Source organism: Eutrema salsugineum, unplaced genomic scaffold (genome assembly GCF_000478725.1).
Source record: "Eutrema salsugineum unplaced genomic scaffold, Eutsalg1_0 scaffold_3, whole genome shotgun sequence".
Classification (NCBI taxonomy): Eukaryota; Viridiplantae; Streptophyta; class Magnoliopsida; order Brassicales; family Brassicaceae; genus Eutrema; species Eutrema salsugineum.
In genome coordinates this window covers 6,337,837-6,357,810 of record NW_006256756.1, presented here as the reverse complement: position 1 = coordinate 6,357,810, position 19,974 = coordinate 6,337,837, and the positions used below count along the sequence as shown (strand labels likewise).

The window sequence follows — 19,974 nt, the reverse complement described above, 5'->3', positions numbered from 1 at the left end:
GGATCTCTAATCGAAAATATATTATTAATTAAATATGAATGAAAGTATAACTTACTTCTTTGATAGTTGGTGTAACTTTTTCAATTGGTTTGCTTTGCGATTCCATTTCTTCCCAAATCATATTTAGTTCGATCTCCCAATCAGATGGCATAGGTGGTGACTTAGGTTCATCCTCACCGAAACACATTCTCAATGGTGCTGGTGTGATTACGAGAAGTCCATTTTCATCGTATTTCTTTTGTTCTTTGTTCTCCATTTTTTTTTTGTTTGTTTGTTTGGTTTGCTAATAAAGAATGGTAAAAGCGGAGACGTTTTGAAGACCTTTGGGTTTGTAAATATATTCAGTTTTCTCAAGTTTCAATGTTTTTGGGAGAAATACTATTTAGTGGTTACACAACGACTTTGAGTCTTTGACTTTAACTGATATCTCATTATATAATTTAATGCAATCAAAACTACAAACAATACTTTATCATGATATATATTATAACACAGAAAATCTGAATTACAAAAACAATAGATAAATATATATATATATATATATATATATATATATTGTAATTTGCTTTCTAAATAAAACTTTATTCTTTCATAGATAATCCCACTTCAGTATTTTTGTATAAGTTACATACCATGTTCATAAAGTAAAAGTTATTCACTTTTCTCATAAAGTATGATAGTCTTCTACTTATTATTACATTATCCAAGAAGATATTGATACTTACAAAAATAACAATTTTTATTATTCTATGAGAAATATCAAAATAGACTCCTTATTACGTACATAATTTAATGATTTAGGATAATTATCACCTAGAAGTTTTCATTTCAATTGATTTTATTCTTTTTCCTTTTGTGGTTAAATCTTAAGGCAAATTAGTTAAGCAAGTTTTGGAATTTAATTTATGACGTAATGTAAAATTTACATTTAGTTTGGATTGTGATTTGTTTTTGAAGATATTTACAAATATTTAATGAGTAATATTCGGAATATTTATATTTTGCGAATATACTTTTTATGTTCATTTATGCATATATATATGTGTACTTTGTTGATTTGTTCACGGTCTTCAAGAAAGATTAACATTGAGTGATGGCAAATTATGATTTTGTTCGAACACTGAGCTCACGGAGATCTGATGGGAAAATTGTGGTAAAAATATTGAAAAAATGGAAGGTGGATTGTTCGTGTAGCAAGAGAAGCTTAAATTTGATCGTTGTCGACGAACATGTATTTTAATTATATTTCGTGATATTTTTATATATATATACATGTATTATTATTATTCTGATTACGATATTTTGATTTTTTTGTATATTGATGTAGGGTTCTAGAATACATATTCGGGTAAATAACCAAATGATGGACTATTTCGATCGGAATTATATAGAAGAACAATGGATCATGTTATCTGGAATTCTTTTGAATCCTTATAATTGGAGAACTGTCGTAAATATTACGAAATATGATTATGTTATTACTTTAACGAAAAATACTATCATTTTACCGGTTCTACCGGTAACAAACAATTCATTCCATAATTTTCTCTCTTTCTTATCAATTTATGAGTACCCAAGTGAGCATTATTATTTGATTGGTGAGTTTGATTTTAATTTCGAAATATAAAAGAAAATTAATTGTTTTAATTCATCGTTTTGATTTAGTTTAATTGTAAACTCAGATTTGACAGGATTGGTCGAAGATGCTAGGTACTTTACTATCACGTATCCAGATGGTACGACGAGGGCATCAATTCGGTTTCGTATCATAGACGATGAGTAAGTCAATTTACCTATAATTTTTATATTTAATTAGTTCTTAATAAATTTGTTTGTCAAAACATAGGGATGTAATGCTTGAGTGTATTGCTCATGGTGCGTTAGCATTTGAGATAAATGAAAAGTGTGTGGAGTCTAAAGGACCTTTTACTATTTGTGTTTTAACGGATTGGTGCGTCATAATTAATCGGGATATGTGTTCTGATGCTACGATTTTTTTTGTTTTATAATTAATGTTTTATAAACTAAAACGAATCAAATTATGAACGTTTTTAGAGAACGTGATTATCCAAGATCATGAAGAACATGGTTTATCCCGTTTTGACGTTGTTCAAGATATCAATCAAGTATCCATTTTAAAATCCAAGTAAGTAATTTTATTGATAATATTTATATTTGAATTAAAGGAACAACAATATTTCAGGATAATAAATAAGTAGGTTGATTGATATACCTTTAAAATCAATATTTCAGGATTTGGAACAAGATCAATTCAGGATTTGGAAGAGGTTGAATTATTTGGATGCAGCTGATATCTTATTGCCCTAATCTACTAAATTTATTAGTAATTAATAATGTTTTCAATATCATTCATACTGTTAATGTGTTATCTTAATATTTTCTAATTTTATTACGTATAATAATTCTTTCATCTAATTAAAGGGTTTTAAAATTCAGAATAATGAGAAAAAAGTCAAACAAAATTGTCAAACAAAATAAATGAAAACATAAAATGAAATTGATAGATTCAATAGCTAGGAAAAATAGGTGAGTGATCAAAAAAGTAGTCATCTTCAATGTTGTTAAAATCATCTGTGTAGTCAAGCCTGCAAGAACAAGATAAATAATGAGTCGAATATTCAACAATTTTGTTTAGGAAATTTACAAGATGATAACGGTGAACAATGCTTACATAAAATGAGAATTTTCGACTTCAGGAATTGGAGGATCGAACAATATTTCAGAGAATTCTCGACCAGAACAAACACGTATTTCATCTATACAATATGGAAAATTATATTAGCTACAATTGATATAAATATAAATTGATATATGGTTGGTCGATAGAAATAACCTCCATATCGATACATCTCCCAAAATCTCAATACACAGAAAACGATTTTGCGACGAGGAGTGTTTTTCCATAAGGATTCAAAATGTTCAGCATCTCTTCCCCACACTATGCAATTGATGTCGACACCCCTAAAAACCAGAATTAATATATCATTTTCCTTGACATCGAGAATATGATAGTAAAGATTTATATATATATTAGTCTTTGTATCAATGGATTCTTACTCAAAATCTCTAATTGTAAATTTTAGAACACTTGAGTTGATTCTCTGATTTCCGATCCAAAATTGGTCTTGACGTTCCAATTGACAAACTTTGATAATACCTCCGATCAAATCAACTAGCATAAAGCAATATATTCATATAGTTAAGTAGAGTATTAATTAATCTAATTGAGTATAATAAAATACAAATAAAACATACCAACTTCTATGTTTTCCATCAGAGAATCGTCAAGGACTCTTCTAAAATTAGCAAATGAATACAACTGGTCATCTGATTTAGGCGATGTCTTCTCAACATGAGTATCCTCATCGATACAGATATGGAGACCATTGACTGTAATCCTCGAAGTTCCCGTGTGTGAAGTAATTTTGAAGTTACCAATGAAGTACCAATCTTTATCACACATCATGCCTTCATAACGGTCTACTAAACGATTCGGAATCGATGCACGTATTCGATCACCCTAGATTTTCAGTTAAAAAATAATGGTGGTATTGATAATATATTAAGATTCAGACAGTATGTTATTTTTGAAGTTATACTTACATGTTCGTCTGCGAATATAAACGATCGCTGAATACCGTGAACACCTAGACTTTCCTCGACACTCTTTATAATTTGAACACAGATAGAAGATCGATCAGATGCTATACTTAAATCAGAGATCATCGTGCAAGGAGACATTTTTTTCAAAAATAGATGCAGTTATTCTCAACAATGAATATAATCGGATTACGAGTAACAAAAGGGTACTACTTTAAAGTGAAAACCACCGTTACGACAACCAATAATAGTTTTTGCAATGTTTTGAAAAATAACGGTTATGTTTACCACCGCTAATTTAGTTGAATATATATGCCATGTTTTGTTATAATTATAATATAAGAATTATGAAAATCAATAATAGAAAGCCTATAAAAATTCAATACAGTCATAAATAAAACATCACCATCAAGAGTCTCTATTTATGTTAAACTTCTATTAAGGTTTAATATATATCGAGAAATTTTCAAATATATATGATGAATTGTATATCATTCAAATTTTAGGAGTTATCTTAGAATTTCTTTTAAATTTGCATAAACATTCTTTCGTTCAATGTATATATAAGTACATAAATTATGCATAATCTCAGATATAAAATTATATTATATAACTTCTTAAAAGTATAAAGCCCGCGCTTGGCGCGGGCAGTCACCTAGTATTTAAATATGTGTGTTAACAAGTACTAAATTTGATAAATAATTTTGTAATTGATTTTTCCTATAACTATTAACAAACAACTTTTGGATGTCTTCTTTTAGTACATGATTAATGATTAAGATGTAAAATTTTTAATAGGCAATACGGTGAAAGAGAACGTGTTGTTCATCCACGGCTTCATATCTTCATCGGCGTTTTGTGTAAGTGTAGAACACAGAGATTCTTCTAAAAAATGCAAAACTCTTATTGCTTTATTATTAAGAATCACTTAGATAATCTTCTCAGATCTGTCTAATCAGATTTACACGATCTTGCCTAGGGACTCATCACTGACCAATTCTTAATCTACCCAACCTAACACAACAACAGCTGTGTAACTAAAGGACAATCACTCACCAAGAACCCTAATCTCTCTCTCAGTTTCTTGTGATGATCTCTCTTTCTTTTTGCTTAGTTCGGCCAACCCTACTAAGCTCTTCTCATCAGGAATATATACCACATCTTCAATTACGCATGTGTATATCTCCTTCCCTCTTCTTGTTGCGATTCTGATCTTCCTTTACAGATATGTAAGATTTCCTCTCTCTCCTTGCTGTAGTCGTGCCACATCACCTTTTTTTCCAAAGCTTGCGTGTCACGTGCAACTTCCAAACATTTCCCGCTCTTCTATGTGTCACACACATCGCCTTGATGAATTGCCAAACTTACATTCTCCCCCTTTTTATCTGAATGTGCTGCTCCAAGCTTCCTGAGACAAGAACAACCACACACAACCAAAAACACACAAAGAAACCATCTATGTATGTGCAGTTAATGCGAGTGAATGCTTAGAGCAAAAAAAATTTCCACCCAAAACGCAAAAGCACATTGTTCGATAATTAAAACAACCGATTGACTCAAACAGTCCAAAATACCCAACATAGAGTTCAATCACCCGACAAACACATTCAAAGAAAGGCAAAGAGAAACATTAGAACTCGTCTAGTTTCCGGCCAATTCATTGTCACCGTCAGAGTCTTCACTCTGCTCCCCCTCAGCCGATCCACCATCATCCTGCTCCCCCTCAGTCAAACCGTCGTCATTTGAGGCACCGTGATCCACTGCTTGTTTCCTTAGCTCCTCATATTCTCCCACTGCTTGAGAGCATATTCAGATAAAAACAACTTGGAAATCACAAACACAGCAGACAGCAAAACTTACCTTGAACACGGATCTGAATCCGCTTGAGCCATGTAGCCAGCTGTTCCAGATCAGCAGCAAGAGATGGTGCAACCTGAGGCTCATCATCACCTGATCCTTTCCCAGCTTTTGGATCTAAGGTGATCTTGAGGGGAAACCCTTCAAGTGGCCGATCACCACGATGTCTTGGTACCACTCGCTGAAAGCGAAGTAGCTGAAAGATGAGATTCGGGAACATAAACTTGTTGTTGACCATGTCAGCAGTGCGCGCAGCCGTCAGGATTTGGTCGTATACCATTTTGCCAAAGTTAAATTTGTTCCCCCGAACAATGTAGGCTAGAAGACGAATATGTTCCTTGACCATCGTCGTATTGTTGGTAGTCGGCATCCAGTTGCAGCAGCAGAGTTTGTAGATGACTCCGTTGACGGGAGTGAGATGACGAGAACGGAAGCCCTTCCAGCGATTTTTTCTACCTCAAGAAACCAAGTGCACAGCGTCATCGATGTTGATTTGCTCCCAGTCACCGTAGGGGAGAGAGTCATCCAACAGAAACATCTTATTAATAATCTCTGGTGTAAACTCAAACATCTGGCCACGAATGTAGATGAGATTCGTCCCATTCCGGTACTCCAAGTCACCCACATTAGCGTAGAACTCATGGACCACCGTAGGGCGTTACGGTTCCACATCAAGAACAGTGTATATCAGACCAGCTTCATCGAGGATCTTCCGAGCTCCGACCAGCTTTGGATCATCAAGAGGGAGGTATTTTTTATTGTGAAAGGGGCGAACGCGGAAAGAGGCAAACCTGTCCTGAGCAGCGAGTGAGGCGAAATTGTTGTGAGGTCGACGGTAAGGGTATGTGAGCTCAGGATGCATGCGGTCATGCTCCACTTGTGCACGCCGATTTGATGCATATCTTCCCTCTATATCCAGGTAGAGAGGATGATCAGGTTCACGCGGGTCAACAAAGTCATCGAGATCCACCGCAGAGTCCTCCTCCATCTCGTCGGCCGAGGATTGGGCAAAGGGGTTTGAGAACTCTGCTCTCGACTCAGAAGGCCCTTCGAACAGATGGCTGAATTCATCCGCACCAGTAGATCCATCAGTATCGTCATCTTCAGCACTTGGGATTTCGATGGGCTCTTTCCCAGGACGCTGAAGAGCCTTTCGTTTCGCCCGAAGACGCATGAGTGCTTCTGCGAGGGTTTCTTTGTCATGATGAGCGCGGCGGCGTGAGGCTTCGATTGCGGAAGCAAGAAGCTTAGCGGTGGCAGAGCAAGTATTGCGCGGCATCGTGAGAGACTGGTTTGCACGGGGAGTCACCTACGGAGTGGCACACGATTAGGGTTTGTGGCACATGAAACGTCATCAGCACCTTTTAAAGTCTCGTGGGAAATAACCCTAGTACCACACTCAGCCCATCATTAGCGCAACATTGGGCCTACCAGCCCAGACAAGATAAACGATATCAAAAGCCCATTCACAGAAAAACTTACGAGACTGCATTCCACTTTTCAGGACAGGCCTAACACTTGTAGCAGGATTCGGTACGGACCCCATGCTCTGACTTAACATGTTGCTAAGTAAAAGAATAAAATAGGCTCAAACATGACAGATTCACAGGATTAGTGGGAGTGTGACACACGTAGGCATGTTGATGGGAGGGAGAGTATACAAACACAAATCAGTTCAAAGAATTTACCGAGAAATCTCCTTCTATGACCCAGATGTGCGGCATTCCCTTAGCCAAGGAGCCTTCACACACCTGATCAACTTGGGAACAGAAAACCTTGTTGCCATCTGTCGATCTCTAAAGAAACTATGGAGACATACAACGTCATACTTTTCAGGGGCGTATTCTTCACCTTCCACTGGTATAGTATATCACGTGAGACAAATACAGAGACTTAGTCCAACCACAAAGTATAGGGAATGAGACACTGGTGCTGCATACCCTCAGCTGAGGAGCATTCACACCCAAGCGGATTATCATTGTTCTCGGAATTACAAATTTTACATGTATCCCTTTGATAGTCTGCAACTGGTTGAAGCTAAATCTCTGCTTTCGCTACTGTCGTTCACCTGTGCAGTATACCCTCAGCCGAGGAGCTTTCACACAGCCACCAGAAAGAATACCAGACATAAGCGTGTTTAAAATCATATTCCCCCTTACTTCGCAGACGTTGACATCTTAGCTCAATCATGTCAGTGATCAAATCAGACGTGAAGTGTGGCGACACCCCAGTCCAATCTGAGTGACAATCATGTTGAGATACAGCGATCCTTAGTCGAACAGTCAGCAACAAACTCTCTATCCCTGTCATTGACTTGCCATGGAGAGATTTTTTTTTTATACACAAAGCACTGTACACACACACCATACTCCCCCATCACATCACCAGACTAATGTTCACACACACCAAGGGCCTTGCGTAAGTGCAGAAAGCTGTTAAGATCCAACGGTTTAGTGAAAATGCCAGCCAACTGATACTCAGATGCAACATGTTCAATCATTGCAAGTTTATCCTCGACCAAACCTCGCACAAAGTGATGCCTAGTGTCAATATGCGTAGTCCGTGAATGCTGAACAGGATTCTATGTCAAATCAATTGCAATTTTGTTGTTGCACTTAACAATGAATGAGCCTGAGTGGATACCATAGTCTGAGAGCATCTGTTTCATCCACAAGAGTTGTGTGCAACAGCTGCCCAGAGCCACATACTCAGCTTCTGCCGTTGAGAGAGACACACCGTTCTGCTTCTTCCTATGCCATGAGACCATATTGTTTCCCAAGAAAAACAGCCTCCAGACGTGCTCTTCCTGTCATCAAGACAACTGGCCCAATCTGCATCACAATAACCAGCCAGACTCAAGTTTGTTTCCTTGGTATAGTAGATCCCGTACTCAGGAGTCCCCTTGATGTATTTGATGACACGCTTCAGTGCGGTGAGATGAGACAGTCGCGGTGATGCCTGATATCGTGCACACAGTCCCACGCTCAAATAGATATCTAGACGGATTGCCAAGAGATAGAGCAGGCTCCCAATCATGGCCCGATAGAGTTTTTCATCAACACGTTGTCCTTCCACATCTTTAGACAATTTGCTTGATGTGCTCATAGGAGTGCTCGCGGGTTTGCTCGTCTGCATCTCAAATCTTTTAATTAGATTCTTGGAGTAAGTGCTTTGTGACACAAATATCCCCTCAGAAGTTTGCTTAATTTGCAGACCCAGAAAGTAGCTCAATTCACTCACAATACTCATTTGAAACTCTCTAGTCATGGTTTGCACAAATTTATCAACCATGTCCTGTCGTGTAGCTCCAAAGATAATATCATCCACATACACTTGGACAATCAGCAACTCTTGCTTTGCACACTGAATGAACAAAGTATCAACTCCACCCCTCTGAAAACCAGCTGCTAGAAGAAATTGAGCCAGCCTCTCATACCAGGCGCGAGGAGCTTGTTTCAACCCATATAGAGCACGTTTCAACTTGTACACGTGATTTGGAAAGCTCGGATCTTCAAATCCTTTAGGTTGTGCGACATACACCTCCTCTTGCAGCAGACCATTAAAGAAGGCACTCTTTACGTCCATCTGGTACAGGGTGATGTTCATTTTACATGTGATTCCAAACAGAAGTCGAATTGACTCCAACCTAGCAACAGGGGCGAAGGTTTCATCAAAGCCGATGCCTTCAATTTGACAGTACTCCTGTGTCACCAGACATGCCTTGTTCCGGATCACATTACCATCTTCATCGGTTTTGTTTTTAAATATCCACTTTGTTCCCACTATGTTGACATTGTCTGGTGGAAGTACTAGGTTCCAAACATCAAGCCTGACAAACTGTTCAAGTTCCTCGTGACAGGCAGCAACCAAGAACTCATCCTCGAGAGCTTGTTGGATGGTATTTGGCTCAACAAACGATATGAAGTAAGCCAGTTTCACCATGGCTTTGAAATCAATTTTCATGTTTCGAGTCGTTCTGGCATCATGAATATCTCTGATGAGGTCATCAACAGAGTGATTCCGATGAACTTGAGTAGGAAACTTGCCTAGCTCATTGGATTGCTCCCTCTCTTCATTCTCATTCAAGTCACTGGTTTCTGCAGGTGACACATCCTGATCTGAGTTACACAACCCATCTTCCACAAACTCCTCCAGTGTGACTGTACTTTGATCATCAAAGACAACATTGATGCATTCTCCCACCATTCGAGTCCTATGATCATAACTACGAAAGACTCGACTGTTAGTAGCATAACCAAGGAAAATTCCTGTATCACTCCTTGAGTCAAACTTTCCAAGATTATCCTTGTCGTTCAGGATGTAACACACACACCCAAAGATGTGGAAGTAGCTCAGGTTGAGAGTTTTCCTATTCCAAATTTCATACGGAGTTGTCTTAGTTCCAGGCTTGACATACACTCTATTAATGATATAGCAGGCTGTGTTGATCGCTTCAGCCCAGAATCGAGGAGAAACATTGTTTCCATGAAGCATTGCCCTTGCCATTTCTTGAAGCGTCCGATTTTTTCGTTCCACCAATCTATTCTGTTGAGGGGTTCGAGGTGCGGAGTACAGATGTCGGATCCCTTGACTCTGGCAGAACCTTTCAAACACATCATTCTGGAATTCACCACCATGGTCACTCCGTATTTGAATGATGTTTCCCTTCTCAGTTTTCAGTTGGAGAGCCAGAATTTTGAAACTTTCAGCTGCCTCAGATTTTTCCCTTAGAAAACTGACCCATGTGTATCTGGAAAAATCATCTACCACAACAAAGATGTACTTCTCGCCGTTTATACTCTCAGTCTGAATAGGTCCCATAAGGTCCATATGCATCAACTCCAGAATTCTCGATGATCTGGTTTCACTGAGAGCCTTGTGTTGAACCTTAACCTGCTTACCTTTTTGACATGCATCACACACTGTCTCAGTGGTCGTTTCCAGAGCTGGAATCCCCCTGACCACTTCTGCCTTGACCAACTTGGTGAGACCATTGACATTCATGTGTCCAAGTCTCTTATGCCACAGATCCAACTGAGATTGTCTCACAGACAAACACTGATGAGATATACTCCACATATAGCAATTGTTCCCGGACCTGATTCCAGAGAGCATGGTGTTCCCTCGTTCATCCACAACCTTACAATCTGTTCGGGTAAAGATCACTTGCAGACCCTCGTCACATAATTGGCTGACACCTATCAGGTTTGCCTTCAGTCCATGAACATAGTACACATTCAGAAGCTGCGGTTGATCATCACCTATCAGTGGTCCAACTCCCAGAATTTTACCTTGTCCACCATCACCAAAAGTTACTTGTCCTCCTTTGACTTTATTAAGGTTCTGAAAGCACTTTTGGTTTTCTGTCATATGTCTGGAACACCCGCTGTCAAAGTACCATTATGTTCCTACTTCATTGTCAGTGGAGGTATAGGCGACATTTCTTACCATCTCCGACTCAATGATTTCCATACGAGTAAAGTTACAGATCACATTCTTTTCAACATCGTCCATTCTGCCACGTTTGTCAGTGTAACTGCTGCCATACAGGTCCTTTTTGGAAATCCACACCTTTCCAAACACCTTAGGTTCAGGATAACACAACTTACTCCTCCAGGCCTTCTTTATACGGTTTCTAAGTTTGAAGCAGTTCTTGCGCTTGTGTCTTTCTTTGTTACAGAAGTAGCATACACGCTTTCTCTTGCCTTTTGGTACAGACATCTGATGCGCCTGTGTAGCTGTGTTTCCATCCGCAGGTTCGGCCTCTGTCCTCTTTGTATCCATGATAGCTTGAGTTTTCCCACTACTTTCTGCATGACTAGAGTCAAGTTCACTGATGGAGGTACCACCAAAAACAAAGCCTGAGAGGTTTCCTGTATGGGGTGTGAGTTTTTCAACTTGAAATCCCCCAGTATAGTCTAGCCCCCAGTTCTTCTTGGGTGGTTGCCCTGAGGAGAGAATCTGATCAAGGCATTCAGCACCTGTGTTTAGCATCCGGATCTTTTTGTGATTTTCCACGAGTTGACTCTGCAGGTTTCAGGCCTTCTCTTTTTCCTCGTTACCACCTCTCTCAAGTTTTCCAGCTTATTCTCTAGAATTTTCCTTTTTTCTTGCTCCAGGGCAAGCTCGTTCTGCAGGTCAGGTGCTTTAGTATTGGACGGCTTTGTTGGCTCAGAGTTTGCCCTTGTCTCATGATCTTGAGTAGACGTCTTTTCCATTTCTAGGATGTTAAGCTGGGCCTTCATCAGAGCCTTGTCTTTGATCAACTGCAGATTTTCGGAACTCAGCTTCACCCAGCTGTCATACAGTTCCTGTATCCTGCTTTGGGATCGATATCATCGTCGGAGTCTGAATCTGAATCACCCGTTTTAATCTCATTTATTCCCTCATCATCAGCAGTGAATGCAACGAAGTTCAGCAGCAGGTTCTCATTCACATCTTCTTCTTCATCTGAGTCAGAGTCTTCAAACACTATCATCAACTTATCACTTGGCTTCATGTTGTTAGGACACTCGTTTCTGGTATGTCCAAAACCTTTGCACTCGATGCACTTCAGCTCCTTCCTCTTAGTCAGTGGGCATTCATTTCTGAAGTGTCCAAACCCTTCACACTCATGACACTGGAGATCCCTCTTTCTGGAGTTTCCAGAGCGTTCCCCATCAGCTCTCGTTCCACGATAATTTCCTCTGTCACCATCTGATCTTTGAATTTTTGTGAATCTATTCTGACCTTTCTCCACCTTCTTCAGCATTTTGTTGAAGTTCTTGGCAAGCAAACTTAGATTTTCCTCGACCTGAGTCATCCGATCTGTCTCCCCTGTCGCTGCAAAAGCAATCCCTTTCTAAGTTACCTTCTGATCATCAGAGGCTTCCATTTCTTCAGCCTTTAAGAGACCGACCAGTTTGTCAAACTCCAGGTTGTCTGTGTCCATGGAGTACTTTACCACTGTCTTATGTGCAGCAAACTTGGAGGGTAAGCACCTGAGAAGTTTCTTAACCAATTTTTTGTCTTTATATTTCTTCCCAAGAACTACAGCTTCATTGGCTATAGTGATCAGTTTGGTTGTGAAGCTGGCGACAGACTCGTCAGATCCCATTTTGAGGTTCTCAAACTCCGATGCAAGGTGGTCTATCCGAGTTCTTTTCAAGCTTGTGTCTCCCTCAAAATGATTCACCAGTGTTTCCCATGCTTCCTTAGCAGATTCACATCCCTGAATGATTCCAAATTCATCCAGATCCACTGCAGCAAAGATAGCCGATATAGCCTTTGAGTTGTACTTAGACAGATTTTTGTCAACCTCTGTCCAGGTATTCTTTGGCTTCGGAATCTGCACCTTATTCCCTTCTTTGTCTTCGGATGCCACAGTTGGGTAGGTCCACCCTTGTTCAACGGCTGTCCACGCATCTTCATCTATCCCTCTAATTAGGTGTTGCATACGAGCCTTCCAGTGTCCAAAGTTCCCGGCTCGAAGCAGAAGAGGTTTTTGCACAGCAATGAGATCTTTTGAGGTCTCCATGTTCACCAAGGATCTCAACCTGATGTAGAAGAGATTTCCACGATAGGTGACCCGCTCTGATACCAAATATAAGTGTAGAACACAGAGATTCTTCTCAAAAATGCAAAACTCTTATTGCTTTATTATTAAAAATCACTTAGACAATCTTCTCAGATCTGTCTAATCAGATTTACACGACCTTGCCTAACAACTCGTCACTGACCAATTCCTAATCTACCCAACCTAACACAACAACAGCTGTGTAACTAAAGGACAATCACGAACCATAATCTCTCTCTCAATTTCTTGTGATGATCTCTCTTTCTTTTTGCTTAGTTCGGCCAACCCTACTAAGCTCTTCTCATCAGAAATATACCACATCTTCAATTACGCATGTGTATCTCCTTCCCTTTTCTTGTTGCGATTCTGATCTTCCTTTACAGATATGTAAGATCTCCTCTCTCGCCTTGCTGTAGTCGTGCCACATCACCTTTCTTTCCAAAGCTTGCGTGTCACGTGCAACTTCCAAACATTTCCCGCTTTTCTATGTGTCACACACATCGCCTTGATGAACTGCCGAACTTACATTGTGGACAGAGACGGTTTTTCCTAGCTTGTCGAATTCAAATTATAGACTGTTTGCCGTAGATCTTTTAGTGTTTGGGAAGAGCCCTAAGCCTACGGATTCACTTTACACTATGAGAGAGCATGTGGAGATGATTGAGAGATCGGTACTGCTTAAACACAATTTGAAGTCGTTCCACATTGTGGCTCACTCTTTGGGTTGCATCTTGGCTCTTGGCTTAGTCGCTAGGCACAGCGGTTCTATCAATTCACTAACCCTCCTCGCTCCTGTTAGCTAACTCAATTAATCTGCCTCATATTCATATATAATAAAAAAATGAGTTACTTTATTAATCAATATAAATACGTAAGAGCCCAAAGGACTATATATACGCATTCATATATCTTGACGCCTATTGATATAACTCTATAAGTTGGTAACATTTATACATGTATAAAATTTACTGAAGTTTGACACGTGTGCGTGTATGGCGAAGCCGTACCATCCGGTGCCGGTGTCGGAGGCGGAGCCAAGGCAGTATGTGATGAGGAAAGTGGCGCCGCGGCGAGTTTGGCCACCGATGGCGTTTGGAGCGTCAATGGCGTGTTGGTATGAACACATTAGCCGAACCATTTGTCTCCTCATTTGCAAGAACCATCGTCTTTGGCAATTTCTTGCCAAACTCATAACCCGTAAATCTGTAATAATAGGTATCTAATTCTTCATCAAATTCAATTAACGTACTCATATATTAAAATAGATATAGGTATGATATAAATGGCGTAAACTTTTATCAGTTTACATATAGCTAGAAATATATTGACACAAGAGGAAAATAAAAGGACTTAGGCAACCTAACGATGAAGAGGTAAGCTAATAGCTAATATTAAGTTCCAAGTTTCCAACCTAACCAACCTACTAGTGATTGGAGCATTTTGAATGTTACTTTGCATTGTGTCATGCCTATTTATAGTATTATTAACTCTATTCCATCTATAGTGTGCAATTATTTATGATTATCTCTATTCTGTATCTATGGCATATAATCAACTCTACTATATCTATGGTTGGAGTTAATTGGAACAATAAGAATTACTAATAATATCAGATTCCCTACAGCTTAAGTAGAAACTATTAAGATTCCGACATAGAAGCTAAGAAAGTAAGCGAGTAAGAGAAAATTAAAGTAACGTGTGTTTGGAATGTGACTTTGCAATATGTCATTACTATAGTTCACTATGTATTTAGTTTCCATTTATAGATGATTTCTAAATAGAATTAGTGGTTGGAGACATAATTGTATTAGAATAATAAAAAAATGCAAAAAATATCATCAGATCCCTAGAACAGGATCCTATGAAGCAAAACATAAGTTTCACGATTTTGTGTAATTTCTTCAACTAATTCTCAATGCAGGACAATAAACTTTCTAATAGAAGGTTTTGTGTCACACGCATAACGCAGCGTGGCACACTCTACACAACATAATATGTGGAATAGGGAGCAAACTCGATATTTATCTGACATGGTACGAGATAAGCTGAATTGCAATGTCTTCATCTTCCATGGAGAGACGATGAGGTCGTACCTGTTGAGTGTAGTTACAATGTTCAAAGTCGGGTTCCTCGAGCACGAGTTAAGGTGGTTGAGAACAAAGATCACATTACTTTAGTTGTCGGAAGACAGCAAGAGTTTGCTAGAGAGCTCGAGAAGATTTGGAAGACGTCAAGTTTGTGATTTGCTATCAAAGTATATTGATATAATTCAAAAATTAAGCGAAACCCTTTTGAGTGATTTTAAGTACTTAAAGCTTTTCTGCTGCATCGTTATTATTTATTGAGTTTGATACTCTGAGAAGAAAGAAAAGAGATGATTACTAACAATAATAATTCTATTTTGCTTATTATTATAATGACTTGGTTATGTGATTAAAGACTAGCTTATGCTTTTGGCCATTATATAATTCTAGGAATCGAAAAGATAAATGATCTAAGGCAGTGCTTTGATATGATACAAGACTGATCCATTCAAACCATAACAAAACCACTAGTTTTTGTTTGCCAACAAACCAAAAATAAAAAGCTAAATTAAAACTTGGGAAAATGTCTGAAATCGTTTCACCTAATAAGAACAATGGGGAATGATAAGATGAGCAGAATTTGAGTTTTTTTTTTTGTGTGTTTTCACCTGTGCTTGCGTTTCGATGGTGGAATATTCTTCATGCTGCTTCTACCGCCTCCACCGCTAGTTCCAGGACGCGATTTCCCAAACGCTTTCATCTTCCTTCTCTTCCTCTCTTCCTCACTATCAGACTCATCTCCATGCTCTCTGTCTGCATTGGTAGCTTCTCTCTCCAGCTCGTCCCAAGTCAACCCTTTCTCTTCCTCTGACTCTTGCTCCGAGTCCTCATCTTCTTCGTCCTCTGACTCAACCAGTGACTCGCTCTCTGAAGCCTCATCCTCTGACTCTGACTCAACCTCCACATCTGATGGCTCATATCCTTTGTCTGACTCCTCGGAGCCACCAGATTCAGAGTCGCTTCCGTCCAAGTTCAAAAACTCCCATCCTCCATCGTCCACAAAGCTCTGTGGATCATCTGTGATCGTCTTCAGGATCTGTCTCCAGTTCAGGTTCAGTTTGCTCTCGTAGTACTTTATATCGGTAGTGTCAAGCCACTCCTTTATCCCTTCTAGAGAGCTTGTGGGAATCGAGTCAACCCTGAGAACATCTTTTTTGAAGTCCTTGAAGATGATGGCCATGTCAAAGTTCTTCTGCCCAAACCCAACTCTCTCGAGATTCACAATCTCAATCTCACTTAGGCTGACCACGAAAAATGGGGTTTCAGTAAGCTCAACCAGGCAGCTGGAGGTCGGGATGATGAAGGTGGATGCCTTGTGCGGGACACCATGAAAACCAAGCTCTCTCAGAGGTTGATCAAACTCAAGGTCCAAACTTGCAAATTGCGGTAGTTGCCACATATCGTTGACCCGGTTTGCAAAATGATTGAAATCCATGTTGATCTTGTTTTTCCTATCGCGCTCCCTCTGTTCCTCGTCAATCTCGTCTGGGTCATAGGCTGATCTCCTTCCACCGCCTAAAGACTGCACAACATCCATCACCTCCACGAAAAACTGGACGTCCTTTGTCTTCTTGTTTGCTACCATGATGTGGTTGTGCAAGTGGAAATGCAGGATGGTGATCATCTCCTTCTCAGCCGGCTGGAAAAAAGCATGCTTTATGTTTGCAAACAGGACATCTACCCGCTCACCGGGCCTGGTTGTCGAATATCTGAAACCATTGGCATGAGCTTCGAGAGTCCCAGGAATCTTCTTGCGACCACTAAACTGCGGACGGATCCACAGGTCAGACAACCTGAGGGGTTTGAACTTGTTTCCTGCAAGCTGAAGTTTCTCTTGGGTCACCAATGTCGCCCTTTCAATCCTTTCTGACTCTCGCGCATTGACTTGCCGTCTCAGGGTCTTAATCGCCTGAACCACTTCACTGCTATGCCTTGAGTCCTTGGACCGGAATGAAACCTCTTTGAGGTATATAGCACCCTGGTTTTTCAAAGTGTTCGAGTCATGAGGGCTAAAGGGTGTACCCGGGACATTGAAAATGATACGGATGTAGTTATTCCGGTTGCTATCTTGCTGGCTCGATACTGTTCTTATCGTTGAAACATGGAATGGAACCATGCTACCATAGATGGGTAGCAATAAAGCCTCGTTCTTCTGATCAATCTGGATCATCAAATCCCGAGGCTGAGGCACATCATTCACGTTCTTGTAAGCAACCAAATCAGCTGAAGTCTTTGAAGCAGACCGGCTGTCTCCAGCACCGGACGTGTCACCGGCCAGCCTTCTGGCAGTTTCTTCATTTTTCTGGCGTGCAAGCTCTGCCTGATGCTGCTTCCGCAGCTCTTCTTTAGATACCGCATGATCATCTGATCTAAGAGCTGTCTTCGTCATGTAGTTCTCAGGGCCGCTGGTCCTTGCCTTCTTCCTAGGCTTCTCTTCTTCTTCATCCTCTTTGAACGAGTAAGCCACATCCTTAACAGATTTGGAGCACTTAGTCAGAAGCTCCGGATTCTGATCTTTAACGATAACAGTGTCGGCCAGCAAAAGTGAGAATTTCTTGTTCTTGCTCCGGCTCTCCGACTCACATTCCAAGTTCTGGAAACCAAGAGACACATTAAATGCCATCTTTGGTCTCAATATTTTGTCATTCTTTGCATTGATATTCAATCCCGACTCTCGGAATTCAAGACCGATACCAGTCCCAGCAGATTTAGTTAGCTTGTCCACCAACTCAGGGGCTTCCTTTTCAACCACGGAAAGGGCAGCTTGATAGACAGTGTTTAACTTTCTTCCTGGCCTCAAAGCATTAATAGCAGCCTCGTGTGCCTTGAGAAGAACCTCATAAGCCTTGCTCTGGAGAGAATTTGCATCTATTAGGTAAGTCCTGGCGACATTTGAGCAATAACTATTGTACCGAGCACCAACAGCACAAATAATGATGCTCGCTGGATCATAGGTGAGCAGTTCATCATTGCTCGCAGCGCTAGGCTTGAGATCAAACTTTCCTCCACTTTGAAATATCGGAGGGTAGCATATGTCAACATTTTCTGCCCTCAGCTTCACATTGGCTTTCGTTGGCTCAAGTATCGCCTTCTCGGTGAGATCCATCAACAAAGAGTGGGTGACGTCTTTCTCCTCATCAATGACATTCTCAAGTTTTGGAACAACAACATTTTTCATCACGCTGAAGGCTAGATACGCAGCTTTCTTCACATTAATGATCTCAGTATCGTCTTTGACAGCAAAGAGATCAGACAATCCCCCAGTGATATCAACAAACTGGAAGTCCGCATTCTTTAGCCTCTCAGTCCATGTCTCCAGAAACTTGCCTTCAGGGACTTCACGAGCAATGTGCCCAACAACTTGAGAATCTTTTCCATCACCCAGAGATATATCACGGATGGCACGAAATATGGCATCCATCTGCCCTGTTCCATCATCGGCCTTATTAACCTTTACATGCATAACAACATCAAGCTTCAACTCAGCATGTGCAGGTTTTTTCACAACTTCAAGCAGAGATGCCTTGCTCTTGCTACACAAGAAATGGATCTGCTTCGAGGTAAAAACCATTATTGTATCCGGAAACTCATACCCAAGAAGCCAAATATTCAGTGCTGACGATTTCAGGTAACGCAGATCATCAGAAGCAGGAGGGGTAGCAACAGCAATAGCGTCCGCAGATCCCCATAAGTCTGCACTGTGCTTAGTCCAGTGTGCATACAAGGCTTTTGTACGTGAGATAAAATTTGTGACATCTATGGAGTAGGTATTCCCAGCTCTGGGAGGCCCTCCAGTAGGAACTCGTGCATTACCGTTTCGAGAGTCTGCCATCTAAAGAGTCTAGCAACAACTTATCTGAGAAAGAAATGTAACATATAACTCAGAAACATGAAAGATATCATATGCACAGACCTAAAGCTTTCACAAATCAGGAATAAAACAAAGAGTCATTGTTATAGTCAAGCAGATCACAGGTTGAAACGAGACAAGGAATCAACAAAAATAAATCTCGTGAATACCATGAGAAGTTCAACGATTTCCAAATCCGCATGACATCATACCAAGAAAAATTTTGGTGAATAAACTTCAGAAAAACGTGAAAGTGAGACCTTATATCGAAACATTAGACACTAGATATAAAGAAAATATGAACTAACCAATGTGAAGTATTTCACGCAGAAGGTAGGTCGAGAGGTATACACTTAATCACAACAGCAGTTTTTTTTTTGTGAAAGACTACTTAACGCATCCGATTCTAAATCTAGGGTTTGATAGATTGAAACTATGTTTAACCTTAAATTTAGAGTGAATACCACCAAATTCACAAACCCAGAAAAATAGAATTAGGTTAAAAAATAAACGCACCTCGAATCCAACCCGAAAAAATCTCAAATAAAAGCAGAGACGCGAACACAAGCACGCCGAAACCCTAGAAATCGAAGAGAAACAAAACGATTAATTACTGAGAAATGCTGCGAAATCAGAACGGATCGAGTTAGAAACATGATTTTCGACGAAGATTTGAATCAACGAACACAAAAAAGTGATGAAAACAAGTTGAATCCGAAATCGAAAACAGTGAGAAATCAAAAAGGGGATGAACAAAGAAATCAACAAGATACATACCCAGAGGGTTTGAAAACGGAGGACAAAAACGTGGTAACCTCCACGCGACGGCGGTTCCAGCCGCGAAACGAAGAACACAAAAAAATTCCGGCGAGGCTCTCGTGAGAGAGAACGAGACTAAGCTATAAGAGAGAAAAGGAGGGACCAAAGAATGGCTATTCTGCGAGGCAATTCAGAAAAGGGGACATATTTTTATTTCATTATATTGGTGGGTCCCGCCTAATTTTTTT

General features: G+C 39.9%; 1 protein-coding gene and 1 pseudogene across 2 annotated transcripts; one reads left to right on the top strand and one right to left on the bottom strand.

The window, feature by feature from the left end:
- The window catches only part of LOC18015268, a 41,000-nt pseudogene extending 25,725 nt beyond the window's left edge, over positions 1-15,275 (top strand).
- Positions 15,276-15,525: 250 nt separating this feature from the next.
- On the bottom strand, positions 15,526-19,894 carry LOC18015267 (FACT complex subunit SPT16). 2 transcript variants are annotated; one of them, XM_006396957.2, is made up of 3 exons: positions 19,745-19,894; positions 19,484-19,547; positions 15,526-18,973 (listed from the first exon to the last, which is right to left on the bottom strand). In XM_006396957.2, the coding sequence occupies exon 3, from the start codon at positions 18,947-18,949 to the stop codon at positions 15,722-15,724; it is 3,228 nt and encodes a 1,075-aa protein (XP_006397020.1). In that variant the 5' UTR covers positions 18,950-18,973; positions 19,484-19,547; positions 19,745-19,894; the 3' UTR covers positions 15,526-15,721. The 2 variants fall into 2 exon arrangements, with proteins under 2 accessions (XP_006397020.1, XP_006397019.1); XM_006396956.2 differs by lacking the exon at positions 19,484-19,547.
- Positions 19,895-19,974: the final 80 nt, after the last annotated feature.

Coding starts and splice junctions, on each gene's coding strand:
- LOC18015267 (XM_006396957.2), bottom strand. CDS start 18,949: ATGGCAGACTCTCGAAACGGTAATGCACGAGTTCCTACTGGAGGGCCT.